The sequence below is a fragment of the Amphiprion ocellaris genome, chromosome 8 (genome assembly GCF_022539595.1).
Source record: "Amphiprion ocellaris isolate individual 3 ecotype Okinawa chromosome 8, ASM2253959v1, whole genome shotgun sequence".
NCBI lineage: Eukaryota > Metazoa > Chordata > Actinopteri > Pomacentridae > Amphiprion > Amphiprion ocellaris.
In genome coordinates, this window is record NC_072773.1 from 18,896,183 (window position 1) to 18,913,933 (window position 17,751).

General features: G+C 38.6%; 1 protein-coding gene across 1 annotated transcript in view; it reads right to left on the bottom strand.

Moving 5' to 3' along the window:
• LOC111566228 (uncharacterized) overlaps positions 1–17,751 on the bottom strand; it is a 45,191-nt gene that overhangs the window by 26,980 nt on the left and 460 nt on the right. Inside the window, exons 2-10 of the mRNA XM_023266721.3 lie at positions 17,051–17,179; positions 15,808–15,888; positions 14,848–15,021; positions 14,502–14,659; positions 12,921–13,109; positions 11,090–11,717; positions 10,609–10,771; positions 5,160–5,271; positions 949–1,039 (exon numbers count right to left, since the gene is read on the bottom strand). Coding sequence (XP_023122489.1) covers positions 949–1,039; positions 5,160–5,271; positions 10,609–10,771; positions 11,090–11,717; positions 12,921–13,109; positions 14,502–14,659; positions 14,848–15,021; positions 15,808–15,888; positions 17,051–17,179 — 1,725 coding nt within the window. The remainder of the gene's footprint in view (positions 1–948; positions 1,040–5,159; positions 5,272–10,608; positions 10,772–11,089; positions 11,718–12,920; positions 13,110–14,501; positions 14,660–14,847; positions 15,022–15,807; positions 15,889–17,050; positions 17,180–17,751) is intronic.

Sequence of the window (17,751 nt, forward strand, 5' to 3'; positions counted from 1 at the left end):
TCTTGGAGGACACGTTTACCTCCAAGTAATGATGATAAAACTTACAAGGGTTTATACAGAATGTGTCAGCCGTTTCCTTTTTTGAAATAATTTAGTTGGTTTAAGGGGGAGAATGTGTGGAATGACTGAAAATGACAGAAGATTAGATGTAAAATTTTTAAAAAGCCTCAAAGGAGTGTGCAATCACCTCCAGTGTTGGGAGTTTCAATTGACACATTTCAGTTTCTTGTAAGTGCTACATCAAAATACCTGCTTTTGTTGGCGGCAGTAAAGAGGACTGATTAAACTGTCTGTTTAGCAGAACTCAGACTGACTGCAGTCTGCTACTGAGGGCAAAAACACATCAGGCTTCTGTAAGTGCTGCCACCCTGCCTTTTACATATGAAATCCCTTATGTCTGGTGTCAAATATTCCTGAAAGTCTCTGTGGGATGATCTTACTGTTCATCTGTCATCCCTCCTGCAACCTTAGCATGCGAGCTAGGTGACTGCGAGGCTCACTGGAAGGTGATAACCAGACGAAGCTTGTAATGACACCCACAGTGTGAGAATGAGGAGGCAGGGGAACGAAGATTCAAAAGAAAGCGCCGCAGAAGCAGGAGCTGCATGAGATTCTGGTTTGGATGATGGTGTTTTAAGTCAAATCTATAGGAATTACCTGTTTTAATCGTGGTAATGTTAATTTTGGTTTGGGTGGGAAGGTGGTGCAGTGTCACAGCAGAAAGGTTGCGGGTTTAAACCTGTTTTTGTGTGGATTTTGTATACTGTTCCTGTGCATGTGTGGGTTTTCTCTGGATGCAGTCCAAAGACGTGCGTGTTAAGTGAATTTGCAATTACATATTGGACAAAGGAGGGAATGTGAGTGTGAATGGTTGTCTGTTTCTCTGTGTTAGGCCTGTGGTGGACTCTCTCAAGAGTAAGCGTGTATACATGAAACTGAAAAGTGTACCTCCATCATGTACTGATCCACAACATGCAGTTCTGTCACAGGTCCCTTGTGGGATTTGTACATTTCCACGTCATCCACGGTGGGGACGTACCTTGAACATAAAAACAAACACAATTATTTCACTGTTCTTTTTAGATGTAGATTCTGTGCTTGCTTTTTTAAAAACCTGAAAATGTATTCACTGAATGCTATAAGTGATGGGAACCAAAATGAACCTGGCAAAGGAAGAAAAGTTGAAGTTTTTTCATGAGACAACCATTTGCAAAAAGGTGACTTTACATCCTTTTTACCATCAGTCGGTCATATTGTTTGGTCGTTATCATTTAAACCCGATCAAACCACACTCACACAGTCCTGATAAAGCAGACTAGCAGAGGGTTCAATTTGTAATAAACAGTACTTTGATGTTGTTTATTTAGTCATGAATATTTAATGTCATGGAGAGATATTTGAAATTTTTAAGGAGCTTAAAGATTCAAGATTCAGTTTAATTGTCGTCAAACCACACAAGATTGTATGAAGAAAGTTTCACTTATTCTACTCACAAAAAAGGATATTTGTGTTGTGCTTGTTAGGTGTCAACAGGGTAAATCTGCAGTGGTAAAGGTTGGCATTGTCTTTGACTATTCTTCAGGCTCTGCTTGATGGGTACCAACTGTGTTTTTGGCAGTGAAGAGCCTTCGTGTCTTGGGCCATGCATACTTAATACCAGTTACCAAGCTTTCGGTCTTGGTCCTTCCTTTGCTAAACTCATCAAAACATCTACAATTAGGGACACTAGATCTTTCAATAGACAATATATTTGCACAGCAGTTTGTGAAACAGTGTTTAATCTATTGATTTGTGTAAAGGGAGTGAGTTTTCCATTTTTTCATGAGCAATCACAAAGAAACACCAACATTAAATCTTTGCATTAGTGGCTGGTGATTTTGTTTCAGTATAACTAGCCAAAATAAAACATTAATTTTGTATCATAGTATTCCACCTTTCAGGACATTTTGTTCCATGTGCTATTTTGTGCCATTTTGTCCCCATCATGATGAGATAACCTCTGACATGAGCACCATCTTGGCAGCTGTGGATCAAAGATGAAACACAACTTTTTACTGGTGCTGTGTAGACTTTAGCAGAATAACATCTACCTGTTGCAGCTGTCTGCTGCCACTTGGGGGCAGCGTCAAACATAGGTTATGCAAAACAACTGAAAATGTTCTTGTTCATGTTTGTGCTGTTTCGTTTACCACCGATGCAGAAAAGACTGGGGACATATTGAACAAAGAACTTCTACTTTCATGTCAGGCCTGTTACGTTTGCAATCATAAGCACACAATGCTGATTTGAACTTTGCTGTGGTCGTTCCACCTTTCAACCAGTCACCATTCAAACTGCGTACATATTCAAAGGCTCACTTAAGGACTGCAGTCTACGTATATTGTGCATTGGTTGAATTATTATAGTCTGTCAGTGTATGCTGACAGAATTGCTGAAAAACGGAAAAAAAAACATGGCTGAACTATAAATCCACCTTCAGACCATAGATACCAAGTCAAAGGTTATGGTTAGAGAAAAGGCTTAGGTTGATTTTGGATTAGTAGAGCAATAATGTACCAGTTGTAGTTCTCTCTGACAGGAACAGCTCTTTACTTCTTCACTATGTCAAAACCAAACACACACCATTTAGTCACACCAGGCTGAATCACCGGCCACTAATGCGCTGATTTAAATTTGTATTATTCTTGTTCATTTACATGAAAAAACAAACTAAAATTCATGCCCACAAATCAACAGATTAAAGATCATGACTACTGCAGGCGAGACTCACAAACTGCTGTGTTGAGGCTGCAATAGAGATGAGCTTAATTTGAGAGAATTACTGTTGCAATCTGTAGTAGAAATTTTGAAATTAACTGTTGGAAAAACAGCAGTGCCAGTATGATATTTCATATATTTTCATTTTGCTCTGTCCAGCTGTGTCTATCCAGTTTGTCTGAAGTCTGCATGCCAGATGTCAGATGATGAGCTGTGTTTATTGCAGTGTGTGCCTGCCTCATTCTTCTTTATGAGTGTACGGGTGTGTTTCAAACATTCTTGACATTGTATGGCTACGGATTGTACTTTATTTAGATGTTAAGTCTCATCTTCCTTGTGTGTCTGTTCTGTAGTTAGTTTTACAATTTTGCTCCTGTTGTTTGTTCCTGGATGTGATTTGATGTTGTTTTGTCTTTCACTATAAAGTATTAATGTGTCCAGGGACGGCAACAGTGGCAATTTTTGGTCTAAATCTGACAAATTTTATTCATGAATGCTGTCCCTTTTAAACAAATGAATAAAGTCAATTCTAAGGTAAAGATTAAGTCAATTTGTTTGCTACTTATTTAAAAAATCTAAGTCATTAAACTGTCAATGATGGATTTTTTGGGGGCCAAACATGATCAAGTTGATACTTTAATGTTTTCAGCAAACTTTATCACTATGAGCTACATTTTGATTCATTTCAATGTCCACCTAATGATTGTAGTTTCCTCAACACAGGTGAGAGTCATTAACCAAACTGTAGAAACTGGAAGCCAAAATCTACAGGATACATTTCATCCTAAATCTACTCAACTTCACAGAGCAAAAGGGGAATATAGAGTCTGCTGCAAAGTACATGGTTACATTGTTATGAATAAACAAAAAAAAAATCATCAAGTTGCATCAAGTCACTGTTTTTATATTTAAAACAACAACAAGGTTATGACTTGAAAAAATATACACGAAAACCCAACAGATCTCACACTCCCAAGAAAAACCGGGAATTGAGGAAAGTTTGGAAACAATCACAAAAGCAGAAACTTTCCTTCTAGAGCTGATATCTTTAGGTGCCGCAGTGAATATTTTATTGCTAAGGGAGAAAAGCATATGTCCTCAAACCGTCTACTGTATATGGGGTTGAGGATCAGATTTCTGAAAAGTTTTTGATGAATAGGGACCTCCTTTACTTTCATATAAGTAACTCTGATGGAGGCTGATTTTGAATAGTGGTATAACCAATGTGTGAGCCTTGCACCCCCTAACTGAAGCTACTAGGACCCTTGAAAGCCTCAGAATGTAATTCTAAGCAGGTTATAAAAATCAAGCTCATTTTCTACTTTTTTAAGAGGAAAGTATATCCATTTTCACATCGTGTTGAAGTGTCAGGAGCAACACAAAAAAATGTGCAGCTGTCCAAAATATCAGTCCTTATTTATCCAGCAGAAAGATGAAAAAATTCATTTCAATTTTAAAAATTGATATTGCAGTTGGGGTGATGTTTTTGTTTCATTTTTATCATTTTGAAGTTTCCCCCTTCATATTATCACATGTTCCCTTGCAGACTCTTCTGGACTGATGCCATTAGACTGACTTCCAGTGGCCTGGTCAAAGACAAGTGTTTAAAAGCTAAGTGATGCCGATCGTCCTGGTCAGCTTCTAAAAAGCTGTGAAACGCTGAGGCAAACAGCCATTTACTCACTTGCACTGAATTTGAACCCCGCTTCCTCCCTTCTACTGTCGTTTCTGTGCCTTCTGACCTCGAACCAAACGCTTTCACGTTTTCCACGAGTCAAGCTATGTGCCACCGGAGAAGCATCGGCCATTAATATTGCAGCACCTGTTGGGAGTGGTTCTTTCAAGATTGTATTTCTCAGGCCTACGCCACAGCGCATTAAAATATATATTACGTTTTCATAGAATAAATAAAATCTTCCACACAGTACATTAGTCTTGCCTTCCAGGAGGTCAGCATCCAGAGCCACTGAGTAAACTGCAGGTAAGAATCAGGAAGCATTTTACCCGCTTTCAGTGTTATACTCCTGAGGGTATGTCAATAGTTTCCATCTCCACAAATAAACCGAGATAAAACTTTTATTAGTAAGCTGCTCTGGTAAAAGGTTCTGGCATCTGCTCTTTAGTATTAGAATACAGCCAAGACGGCTGTGCAAAGCTTGTGCCTTCCTCACATGAACTAGCAGCTGTTTCCACTGTTTCACATTGTCCTGGCTGTACTGTGCACTCACATCCCTTGTTGATGCTTTTCAAACCTGCAAGTTTCCGATGGTTTTGCCCCTGCCAATGAAAACACACATCAACCGCCCATGGACTTGGGCAGGAAAAGTCATTCACCTCTCAGCTTCAGCGGCGACGCTGTAAGGAATGAATACAAATCAGCATTTTTTGGCACAAAGTCATACCTCCTCAGAGAGGTGATGTGCTCATCAGACAGGCCTCCATCTTCCTCATTAATGACAAACAGTTTGTCCTTCAGGTCTCCTGGTTGCACTGGAAAACTTTTGAGGAAAATGTCTAGAGGAACAATAGATTAGAAAAAGTCAACACACTCAATGGTACATGAAAGCTTTTCTCTTGACAGATAGTCTTCTTATCCTGCGATGAAATGACTCAAAAAGCATTCCGAAGACAAAGGGTCCTTTGCTTAATTACTTTCTCCCAAATGCCTTAGGGAAATGCACAGATTTGCATTCTATCAAGTCAAAGCTGGTGTGATTTTTTTTTTTTCCTCTGTTTTATAGAAAATGCCTCTGCATAATTCAGGAGCTGTGAGTAACATTCATTAGGAGCCTCAGAGTTTTAGACATGTATGTAAAATACATGGTGAAATTTACAAAATACAGTTACTTAAGCTAAGTAAATTCTGAAAATACAGTGTACTACATGCGAAAGGAGGAGTTTGACGGTTTGAGAAAGATTTTTATTCACTTTGTGAGAGTTAGATGAGATTGATATAATTGTCATGTTTATCTGTTGTATATGATGCAACATCCAGCAGCTTATCTTAGCATCATGATTAGTATGAGCTGAGAAATGAAGCCAACGCTGCAGTGCCGGATAACTGCAGTTACTGAAATGGCCACTCGAGACTGACTCCTATATTGAGCCAATCCTCATATGTTAAAATGTCTAAGTTTACAGTAGAGGCAGACATGTTTAGAGCTTTACAGCTTATTTTCCCATTACTGGCACATGTACAGGTGTGGATTTTTATATAACTCACCCATTTCATTTGGACTGAGACTAAAACATTTCGCATAGTTAAGAGTGTGGCTGATTTGACTGACAGATGGGCACTCTAAAAGGACAGTTCATTGTCCAGCAATGTTTGCATGCTATACCTTTTTTCTCATTTTTGGAATCGCTGGGAGTTTGACATCACAAAGGGTCAGTCCATCTTTATATAAAGTGATTGGTTTAAATGTAAATGCATTACTTAAGTTTTTTACTTGACACTACATAGCTTGTTCAATTCATATGAAAACCAAGATGCAGTCATTTTTAAAACAGCTATCTTACATTTTTAGTTACATTATGAGTCTTATTCTAAGCTAAGCTAACCTGCCGCTGGTTCTGACAGACAAAGACTGTATTCAAAATTGCAAATTACGTTTAATATACATACAATTGGGACATACTACTTCATCATTGCACCTTAAATTTGTGACTGCCTACATTGCAGAATAAGCTGTCATCCATCATCTATGGGTGAAGTTTGTTTATACTCATGCAAGGCACTTTGAAGTAACTGCACAGAGGATTGTGGGTCAGAAAAGCATGCTGGCTTGCATACTGCAAAATTTGATTGAATGTAGTAGGACATATTGACGTCTTTGGCATGCTATGTTTGGAATACTATGTATTTGGGCTTTTTCTTGCACATTATTTAATATGAATATGGATTTTGGAACTCATCGATAGAAGTTGTGTCATTTGTCTTATGTAAGTCTGAGCAAAGCAGCTGGTAGTATTTCCCAGAATGCTGAAATATTCCTTTAACTGTCCTCTGATGTTGGCTTTCAGCATTTCCAGTCTGAAGTAAGAGTTAAACTAGTGGGTTCAAATCATCAAACTGATTGAAAATCTGCTCATGACCAAGTGAATAAAATAAGCATGTTAAATGAGAAGCATTTCAGAGGTACAAAGCTGCAATCAACACGTCTCTAAATCCTTGACATTAAAGACTTGAGACAGTAATTCCCTTAGCAGGACCAACAGAGGCTTTCATGTCACATTTTCAAATGAGGAATCACAACATCAAACATCAAAAACAATTTTGAGCACTACTAGTGTCCTCATGAGTGAGGGTTAGGCTATCTCATCTGGCCCCCCAAAACACACACACACACACACACACACACACACACACACACACACACGCACACACACACACACACACACGCAAACACAAGTACAAATTAGGCCCTTTGTTGACTGGCACTCAGACAAACTGGGCATTGCCCTGGCAAATTAGAGTATGGAGATGGAGAGTGTATCCCACTGGGCACAGGAAGCCACAGGTGTACTTTTAATTAGGAGTGCGACATTTCCAGTCCTTCAATAGGCAGCATGCACAGGGGCTCTCAAGGTAAATAACCATATTAGTCGGACACACATTCTAAACAGAAATGTACTTTGATCATACAACTCCAGCATGGATCTCATCTCATTAGAGGAATATTTATTACTAGTACTGAGCTTAGGTACAACTTTGAGGGATTTTATTTGAGTTGTGCCACTTAAAGCTACTTTCTACCTCTACTCCACAACATTTTAAAGTGAAATACTGCACTTTTTAAATCATCTATTATCTGAGAAGTAGTTAGATTCAACCAACATGGATAAGCATACACAGATCAGCCACAACATTAAAACCACCTGGATGGTTTTGTACATGTCCCCTTTGTCCCCTGATCCTGCCCTGCATCAGACTTGTTCTGCGTTTGGATGCTGAAGTGTTGAGCTAGATCTGGGGAATTTGGATGACTCAACATCTTATGTTCTTTGTTGTGTTCCTCAAGCCATTCCTAAGGGTTTTTTTTTTTTTTGTTTATTTGTTTTTTTTTGGGGGGGGGGGTTGGGATGTTTTTTTGGTATGTTTTTCCATGTAGCAGGGTAACACCCAGAGAATGACAGGATTCAAGGTTTCCCAGCAGAAGACTGTGTTCTAAGATGATCAGTCTTTACTTGTCAGTGGTTTTAATGCTGTGCCTGATCAAACACATTTGCTCCATTTTTTTTTTTTTTTTTGACTTGCTCATAATATAAGCAAAGTCTAGTTAGGCTCCCTTGTCATATTTCAGAGGTGCAGAGGTGATAGCCTGTCTGAACTTAATTTAAATCTTATTTACTAAACGTTAGAAACAATTTTATTTTATTTTTTTTAAATCCTATCCTCTCACATTAATCAACCCACATGTAGGGAACAGCTAGGCAATTAATACATCAAACACAGTAACTAGCACTGACAAATGTGTATTAATAATCAAATAGTTTTTTAATTTATTTTTTTTTATCCTGCATAAGTTTGAGGGCAGTTTTTTCTACAGAATAAATAATTGTAAGTCACTGTGGATAAAGCAAGGGTGCCAGCTTTACGCATGATGCTAATTATCAGCTCTGAGTTTGTTGGTTAATTATTGATCACATTCTTGTGATGTTATCTGACTGAGGTGGAGTCTCACTGTCTGCTGAGCTGTTTCTATCTTTGTTCAAAAATAAAAAGAATGTGAGATTTTGCATGCACACTGGCTCCCAGTGTAATGGGATCAGATGAATAAATAGTGTGGCAAAGAATGAGATATGAGCTGAATAAACAGCACAGATTTAGGCAGGTTTGTGGTGATAAACATGCAAACAAGAGCAGGGAGAGGGTACATGTGACTGTGTCTGTGTGGCGGATGCCAAGAGATTGAGAGAGAGAAGGAGAGTAGGAGAAGTCCTATTAACAACTGTGTTTTTTTTCCATCTTCGGCTTCAATGAAAGCTGAATCCTGTGGGAGTTTGTGTTTTTAATAGTGCAAACAGCCAGAAAACACCTCTGGACTGATTCTGTTCAATTTTTATTACAAAAACAAAACTTATTGATGAAAAGTTGCCTCAAAGTCAGATACAAAATGCAGTGATGTATGTTAATTAACAATTTCTACTCTTCTTTAGTCAGAAATTAGAGTATTTTTACTTACTAACTTTAGTGGTAACATTTTGTGTTCTTTTATATTGATATTTATAGCGTATATTTTGACCTCAGATCTAAATCCCAACCATCACCTCATCTCTAATATGCAGCACGCTGGCACAATGTAAATATGTATATAACATATATACACCTAGGTGCAACTCTTGCACAATGTACCGCACTTTAGTTACACAATTTCTTTGCTTCTTATTATATATGACTCTTCTCTATTTTTGAGGAATGTTTTCTATCATGCCTTGTTGTTGTTGCACTGCCATATGGAACAGTCACTTTTCATTTCACGGTCCACACTGTGAGCATGTGACCTCCTTAAACACTCTTGAATCTCAAATCATTCTATTTCAGTACAGCTCAGATATAAAGGTTATCCTTCTTAAACAGATAGTTTATGAATAGGAATGAAAATACTACACAAAACAGTCAGTTACCATAATCTAGTTTGTTGCAAGCATAAAATTTTGCCTACACATTCGTGCATCAGTAACAGCAGTATACTGTATAACATACTATAGAATAGCGTAACACTTACAAGAGCCATTGTGTTTGATATGTTAAGTACTCTTTGCTGATATTATTTACATACTTTTACCTAAGTGACATTTTCTTGGACTACAGTATTTTTGTATTACAGTACTGGAATGTCACTTTCTATGTTGGTGTTAATGGGACCAGAGACGCAGAAAGAGCCAGACAGACAGTCTCCCTTGTTCTTCAAATGTCTAAATTTTTCTAAAGCTTGCAGCTTGGCCTCGAGTTGCCTGCAGGCTGTCATCACTCAGCTCCTGCTCCTGACACAACCAAAAGTTTCCAGGTCAGGAAAGGAGGGTATTCTGTGTCAAGGCAGGAAATCACTGCCGTTGTCACTCAGATCTCCCTATCCATATTTCATGACCATGTGAACTCTAATTATGTTGCCAGTCTGCACATTCACACTGATTCCATTGAGCAGCCCACCACCACATCTGTATCGCCTCGCAGTGACTGTGTCACATGGAGGACCTGTGAGACGGAGCTTCTGAAGTGTACTCCCCTGGCTTAGGTCTTGAAATATACAAGCCACATACACTCAGTTAATCAAAAGTGACAAGCCATTAGATGAGAAATAGAACATATTCCACTCCACAATCGCTCTGCAGATTCCAAGGGGTAGTTCAGGCCCTGCTGGATTGAGGACACACTGCCCCCTGCAGACACACATGCAGAACATCCATCTGTCTGCTTTGGAGCCACTGTGTCTCAGTCATTATTTAAAAAGAGAAAAATGTCATCACTTTTATGCCCTCCCTAAAACACTCTCAGGTCAACTTTCTTTAAATTGGGGGCAATTAAAGTCTAATTTATGAAAATTAAAGAGCCTGGCATTAGCATTGCAGAGATCTTTAATACTCTTTCTGTGTAGTGCTTCCCTCTGGTGGTTGTAGAAACACACCTAACTTCTAACTCACTGATGGAAAAAAAAAAAAAAAAGCTCCCTTATTTGATTCATTCTGGAACAACGGCTTTTCATTACAACAAGGAAATCAAACTTATTATTTTGTCAAGAAAACCTAATCTCCTTTCTAAAATGCTACAAATTATGTGTAGCAGCCGACAATATTTATGAGCAACTTCACCTCAAAACTCAGGGACATATTTATTGTTGAGCTACTCACTGAAGTTGTGTGCAATCTTCTGGCTGAGCATAATATGCTGGGTATTACTCGGCTCAGCTGCTTCAAACGTCCCCAGATCTTTAACAGCAAATTGCTCGTATAAGCGCGATGTGTCGACTTCAATCCTCCCGGTGTTTTCCTGTATCCAAAATGATTTTGCAATCTGCCAAGAAACAAATTAATTCTGTAGCGAGACAGCTTAATTTTATGAGGAAATCAGTGTTAACACAAAACAACAACACGTGGAAAGAAATAACTCGGACGAAACCAAGAATATTTCACATCAATGATAAAATATGAGGAATAATGAAGTGAAACTAAGGTACTACTGACCTTGCTATTTTTGCAAACAATTGCAAACAATAAAGCACAGCATTTAAATATGAATGATTCACACTAATAAACTTTATAGTTAAGTGTGAAAATATGGTAATTTAATGTCTTCTGATGAATGAAGTTGCAAGTTAAAAGTGACAGTTACCTTCTCTGAGCCAACAGTGTCCCAGTGGAAAGCCTTGGTGCGTGTTTTTCTTGGGTTTATCTTTAATTTCAGGGGTAAAGGTGGGGGAGGTGGGATACTTGGGAGTGAAGGCTTTTTTATGACCAGACAGCCTGATTCATGGGTAAGAGACTCTGGGACTGTGGATGAGGATGTGAGGCCAGCATGGCAGGGTGAGGCTGGAGGGGAGGTGGGTGATACCAGGGTAGTAGCATGGGGAGAGGTTGGTGATGGGATGGCAGGCAAAACATCCGGTCCAGTGTCTTGATCAGAAGTCTTCCTAGCACGGCGAGGTTTAGGAAAAGGTTTTGTATAGTCAGCTGAGGGACAAGTTTGACTCCCATTACCTGCTGATAAATCACCTCCACCATTGGATGTGGGGTCTGCATTTTCATAGTCAACTGGAGGATAAATGCTACTTCCAGCACCGAATCCGCCACTTGACTCAAGATCTGTATCGTTGTCCTCTGAGTCTTCAGGTATGCTGAGATGTCGGAAGGACTTTCTCTTCCAGTCAGAACACAGTTTGTGAATGGCTTGGACCCAAGCATCCCGCTCCTTCTGGACAGCGCCTGGGGAAGCTGTTTGATCTGGTGTAGGTACCCTGAACCTGCAATAAATTAACAACACTGGCCTTATTAGCTGAAATAAATCTGATGCACAAATCAGATTTGAAAAAAATAAATCTATTTGATAATGTTTGGGCTCAACAATAAAAATAAGTAAATAATGCAACAGTTTGTGTCAGTCTTTTTTACAATTAACATACTAAGTTGACTTAGGGGAATTAGCCTTTCATCTCCAATTAAGGATAGTTTTAACTATCAGTCTTGACCATCTGAAATTGTCCAGGCATGTTAGGATAGAGGAGGGGATTTGAATTCCTGAACTTAAGGTGAAGAAAAAATTAGTTATCAAGCCAAATTCATTAAGTTACCTCAACTTGAGTCTACTTTTCACTTTAAATTACATATAATACTAAGTTGATGTAATTACCTACATTATTATGTCAACCTAACCTATCAAAATAATGTACGCAACTTAAAAAGTTTGTCTAAATCAGTAAATTAGATTGATTATCTTGCATTCATGTATTTGACTAGGTGGTTGGAATAGGTCCCTTGAATTAACAGTTCAGGCCTACGCTCTAAAAACAATGTTTGGGCTCAATTAACAACAATGTTCCTGGGTAAAAATTGACAGTTTGCATCAATCTTTTTCAGCTATGAAGACTTCTATAGAAATTATATTCAACTATCACAGACTAACATATATTCTTTAGTCTTAACCATCTAAAATTGTCTAGACACAGAAGACTGAAAATGCTGAACTCCAAGGTGAAGAAAAATTAAGTCAATCAAGCCAGTTTAAGGTACTTCAACTTGAATTTAGTTTTAAATCAGCTAACACAAACATAACAGTTGAAACTGCACACCATATTAAGTGGATGCAATTACCTACATTATAACGTCAACCCAACCAATTAAAATAACCGTTGCAAATCAAAAGGTAACTCTAAATCAGTAAATTTGATTCTTCTTTTTTTATTATTATCTTGTAGTATTGCATTTAATTAGGTCCAATTAAGTGGTAAGAGGTCCCTTGAACAAACACTTCAGGCCATTATGTATGGCATTATCACTCCAATGAAGCCACATCATAACTGCTAAAAAAAAAAAAAGATAAATACATTGTAAGAAAAAAAAGTCTGCTGAATGAAAATACACCCAGTCTGAGGCTGTAAATCAAAAGTCCAGCTGGTTTGACTGACAGAATTCATTAACTGCTTAGTATTTTTATAAACCTCACTCACTGATAATTATTTTTGTGGGTGATCAGAGTGAAAGTGTCGGGGCCATGAGGTTTCTGCACACTGGTGTTGCCATCTGACAGGTGAATGGTAATGGACGCTGGCACCCAGGATGTCATCTCGCCATCAGCAGGGCATCGCCGCTTGAAGGGCATCAGCGTTAGTTGGCCCGGGTGGAGCTGGACCTCATACCTGGAACAAAATGGAGAGGGATTCATGTATAGTGTAACACTCAACAACAAGACCTGGGCTGCGTCGTCTACAGTGTATGCCAGCTGTATTCAGTATGCACTCATGCACTATGCTGGTTTTGCTGCTAGTATACTTCAAGCCTTGAATTCTGCTGTTTTGTACTCGAGCCGACCAATACCTGATTTGTTAGACTGATTCTGACCTGTATCTGCAACAGTCTCTCAGTACATTTGCCTAGTTGACTTATTGATCTGGCTCTATTTTGTACAAAAATATATATGATGCACCCGTGGACAAGGTAATGTCACTGCCAGTTCAAAAGGAGAGAACCAGGCTTAAAAAGTAACAGGCATTTTGGTAAATACACATATTATCTTGTGCTATACAGATGAGAAAGTCAATACCACTTTCATAACTGTCCTTCTGTTGAATATAAAACTGTAGCCAAGACATGGTCAACTTAGTACAAAGCCCAGCTTGCCTCAATTCAAAATATTCAAAGATAACTAAGTCTGCCTCTCTGCCCACTATGACATGAGGAAACAGAGAAGAGGAGCCAGATGCAATGCGGAAAGACTCAGTTTGAGGAATTTTGCTTAGAAAGATGGTTGATAACAGGCTTCAAGTACAGGAATCTGACAGCAGATAGCAGCTGAGCCACATGATCTGGGGCTCACAGATACGGAAACAAATGCCTTCCTGCTTCATCATTAGTATGGAGACATGAGAGACATCAACATTCTCAACAGCACTCAGAAAGAAAGCAAGTAAGCAGTTTTGAGTATACTTATAGGTGCCCTTCAGTCCAGAATATTCTTCATTGTCAAACTATATAGTACAGCGTTTAGATGAGCACAGTTTGACACTAAAACATTGTTGGCTTATAGGGAAAGATTAAGATGTGTTGTCACTTAGCCAGTCACGCACAAAGTAGTATAGATGTTTTAGTTTAGAAATGAACCACAGACTTGATCCATGGTTAATTAAACATCAGTTTATTTCTCATCACTTATTTTCTTATTTGTTGCATTGTTTTTCTGATCTGCTTTCCTTTCCCCTCTCCCCTTTGCTCCAATTCCAACGAGCTGAGGCAGACATCTGCCCTCCCTGAGCCTGATTCTGCTGGAGGTTTCCTCCTATTAAAGGGGACTTTTTGCTTTCCATTATAAGCAAAGAGCTTGTTCAAAGGGAATCATTTGGATTTGTTGGCTTTCTGTCTTAAAACATATATGCATAATATAATATTGTGAGGTCTTCATATAATGATAATGGTGCCTTCAGATGACTTATATTGTGAATTACCATCATAATTAAAAAAAAACTGAATTGAATCAAACTGAATTGTTGTGTAGCCGTATTGCAGTGCTGCAATAACAAAGCACACATACGTACTTCACCCATTTGAATGATGCGAGGCCGCCTCGGTGCAGTAACAAGACCCCTTCCCGAAGGCTCTGTGATGCTTGAGGCAGCTGGAGGGTTTCTTCATTGTGCTCTTCAGCACTGCTGTAAATGTTCCCATAAATTATCTGATTCACAAGCTGCATGATCTATTCAAACAGACAGAACCACAAGCATGAAAAAAGGCACAAAGAAGGCATCAAGAATAAGTGACCGCAATGGAATACGTGACATCTTTCTTCCTCTTGATATGAATTATTAAAGAAATGACGTTGGCTGCTTTCCATACACTGGTATTTTAATAGCTTGAATGTATCCACACAAGTTATAAATTCACCTTATGTTTGTCCTCCAGTGATGTTGCCTCCAGTTCGTAGTCATGGTGTCCTTTAAAGGAAATGGAGAACCTTGAACCCACTCCATCATCACAACTCTTGACAATAGAGAAGGGAAGTTGCCGCTTGACGATGCCCTTCTCTATGCTGCACAGCAGTTTGGTCTTAGAATCAACCTAGATGTTCACCAAAATGTTATGTTAGCATATGCAAGTATCAATATAGTATACAATTAGTGTAAATGCAGTAAAACTGTCGACAGAGTTTTAGACATTAGCATTAGCAGCATGTCTCCAGGTTTAATGATGTTGGTTGATTAGCCAGTTTGGACTAGTCAGAAACTACAATAAGTAAGTAGCGATCTCTACTGTTCAAGACAATTTTTTCAAAGTTTTCTAACCCTGTGTTGGCACAAACCTAGCCCCGATCCTTTGTTTACATCTGCCGTCACATAGATGTTGTAAATTTGAATAATTTTCTGTATAATCACAGCATTATAGATCAAGAATTAATCAATATGTATATATGAATATATAAAATTCATATATACAATCTTTCAGATCCAATTCGATTGGGACTGGTACTCAGCAATCAGTTCCAATGGCGATCCTATTACTTTTCCTGTAGTGTCACAACCACCTTGGGGATCACATAATTTCAAATATGGTGTCATCATCAGGTGAAAAATTGCATTTGTCCAAGTCTCTGGTTTATTAAAAACCTGCAATGTTATTGACATTAACCTGACCCTCCACTTTACCATGTGTTTACTGCTAATTTACAAATGTTCGGATCCTAAGACATTAAATCTGATATGTTTATACTTGCTAAACATCGTCCTGTTGTGAGGGTGTTAGCATGCCGGCCTATGGAGCATGACTGTGCACAGCATCACAGAGCTGCTAGCGTGGCTGAAAGCTCTTATATCTGTTTGCTGCTGTTGTTGCTGCTCCTTAACTCACCTGAAGAACCCGCTTCTGCCACCTGTAGCGGCCGTGCTTGTGAACGCTGAAGTTGTACTGTGAGGGTTTCTGTTCCTGCAACTGCAAGAACCCAAGTCAGATATTAAAACTCAACGGGAAATCACCTTCTAGAAAACCATTAGATCGCCCTGTCCTTTGTTTGTTTCCTGCTAAGGCGTAGAACAAAAGCTACCTACTACATTCTTTCATAAAAATAGCTCTCTGCAACTCAAACTGGTCAGAAACAGATTTAGCCCAAAACTGACCCAACAGGCCGAGCAGCTTAAAAACACTGCAGTGTTTAAGGAGCAAAGGAAGACGTGTGTGACACAGTGATGTAATTTTAAATAAAGAATGTCTCGAGCTTCAGACTTTATAAGTAGGTCATTCACAAAGCAATAGAGGATGGAAATACTGTCTTTGAACTGGTTTCCTGTCAGAGTTCATTGCGGTGGCTGATGCCGCTCCCATGTGTCTATGAATAAACAGCTGAAGCCAAAGACCAGAAACTCCACTTTCTCTGTCTATCAAAGTTAAAACATATACTTGCCAATGAAATTCAAGGAAAAAAATCTTTTTCTTTCTTTTACTGACAGCTACCAAAACTGTCTCTTTTACTTGCCTTGCTATATTCAGCCGCAGGCACTAACATATCTGTTTACTGTTTGGTGCTGAGCAGATAACACATATTTAGCAGCAGTTTTTCAGTTAAACCAGCTGCCAAAACCATCTCAAAGCAGTGAAAGTAAATTAAGAAGTAGAGTTACAGGCCAGAAAACTAAAACAATCAGCTGAAAGACATTCAAATGCTTCATAGTGCTGGGACACAACTAGCAATCCATTGGTAATCTAAAATATTGATTTTAGTGTTTCACAGACATCAGATGGGTATTGAGCTAAATCTCTACAAGAGAGAAAATTAAATTGAACAGTTTCTTCAGAAAACTGAAATTCATCTTTCATAATGAGCAAAATCCAAAGATGGAAATGTCAAAGATCAAACTAAATTGGAGTCAGATTCTATCAGTCTCCAGAGCGGTCAGGCGCTTCTGTTATGCAGACTGATTTATTGATGTGGATCCTTTCCATGATTCATGTCATAAACAGCTCTATCACCATCATCTTACTCTACAGTTCAAGAGTCATTGCTTATGTACAGTCAGGCAACACTCAGACTCAGGACAACATGAAATTCTTGTACCTGCTTCAGAGTATGAAGGAAATTTGGTTAAAATGAAGGTACCTCTTCAGCCAGGCTCTGTTGTTTGAGCAGCTGCTCCCTGTCCTTCCTGGCCTGGTTCAGAGCATCCTCTATGGATAACTCTCCCCTCTTTACCCTGTTCATGATGTTCAGCTGCATCTCATTGCTCAGCTGAAAGCACAAGAGGGTAGTATAAAAAGATGAAATGTTTTTAGATTTTCATTTCTTGTATGTCCAAATGTGAGCGATTATCCCTATTGATCAAGAAGCATATTGTATATGAATAATTTTGTTTACTTTGCAAAATATGAATGGTAAAGTGACAATAGTACAAGGCAACAAACAAACTGACCATCTATTGGGTTTTTCAGGGTCTTCCTTTAACTGTTATTTCAATTAATTACTTCACCAAAGCTCTGCTTAAAAGTTTTTTTTTTTTTTTTTTTTTTTTTATGGATAAGAGAGTGAAAGCAGACTTTTTTCTGCTTCACAGACCATACCTACACCAGCGTGTGTCGGTCACAGCTCACTGAACAGCCATTGTACCACACAGTACAATGAGCATCTTTATCGTGGCATTACAGGAACCTACTATCTTCCTTAAATCAGTCATTATCTGACATATTTCTGAGTAAGTAACTGCTCCTATTGTGGGAAATTACTAACAGCAGGGAAGTCAGGCTGAATTGAGGAAGTAAAAAGAAAAAACAAAATGCTTGAGCGAGTCCCACAAACAGAAGCAA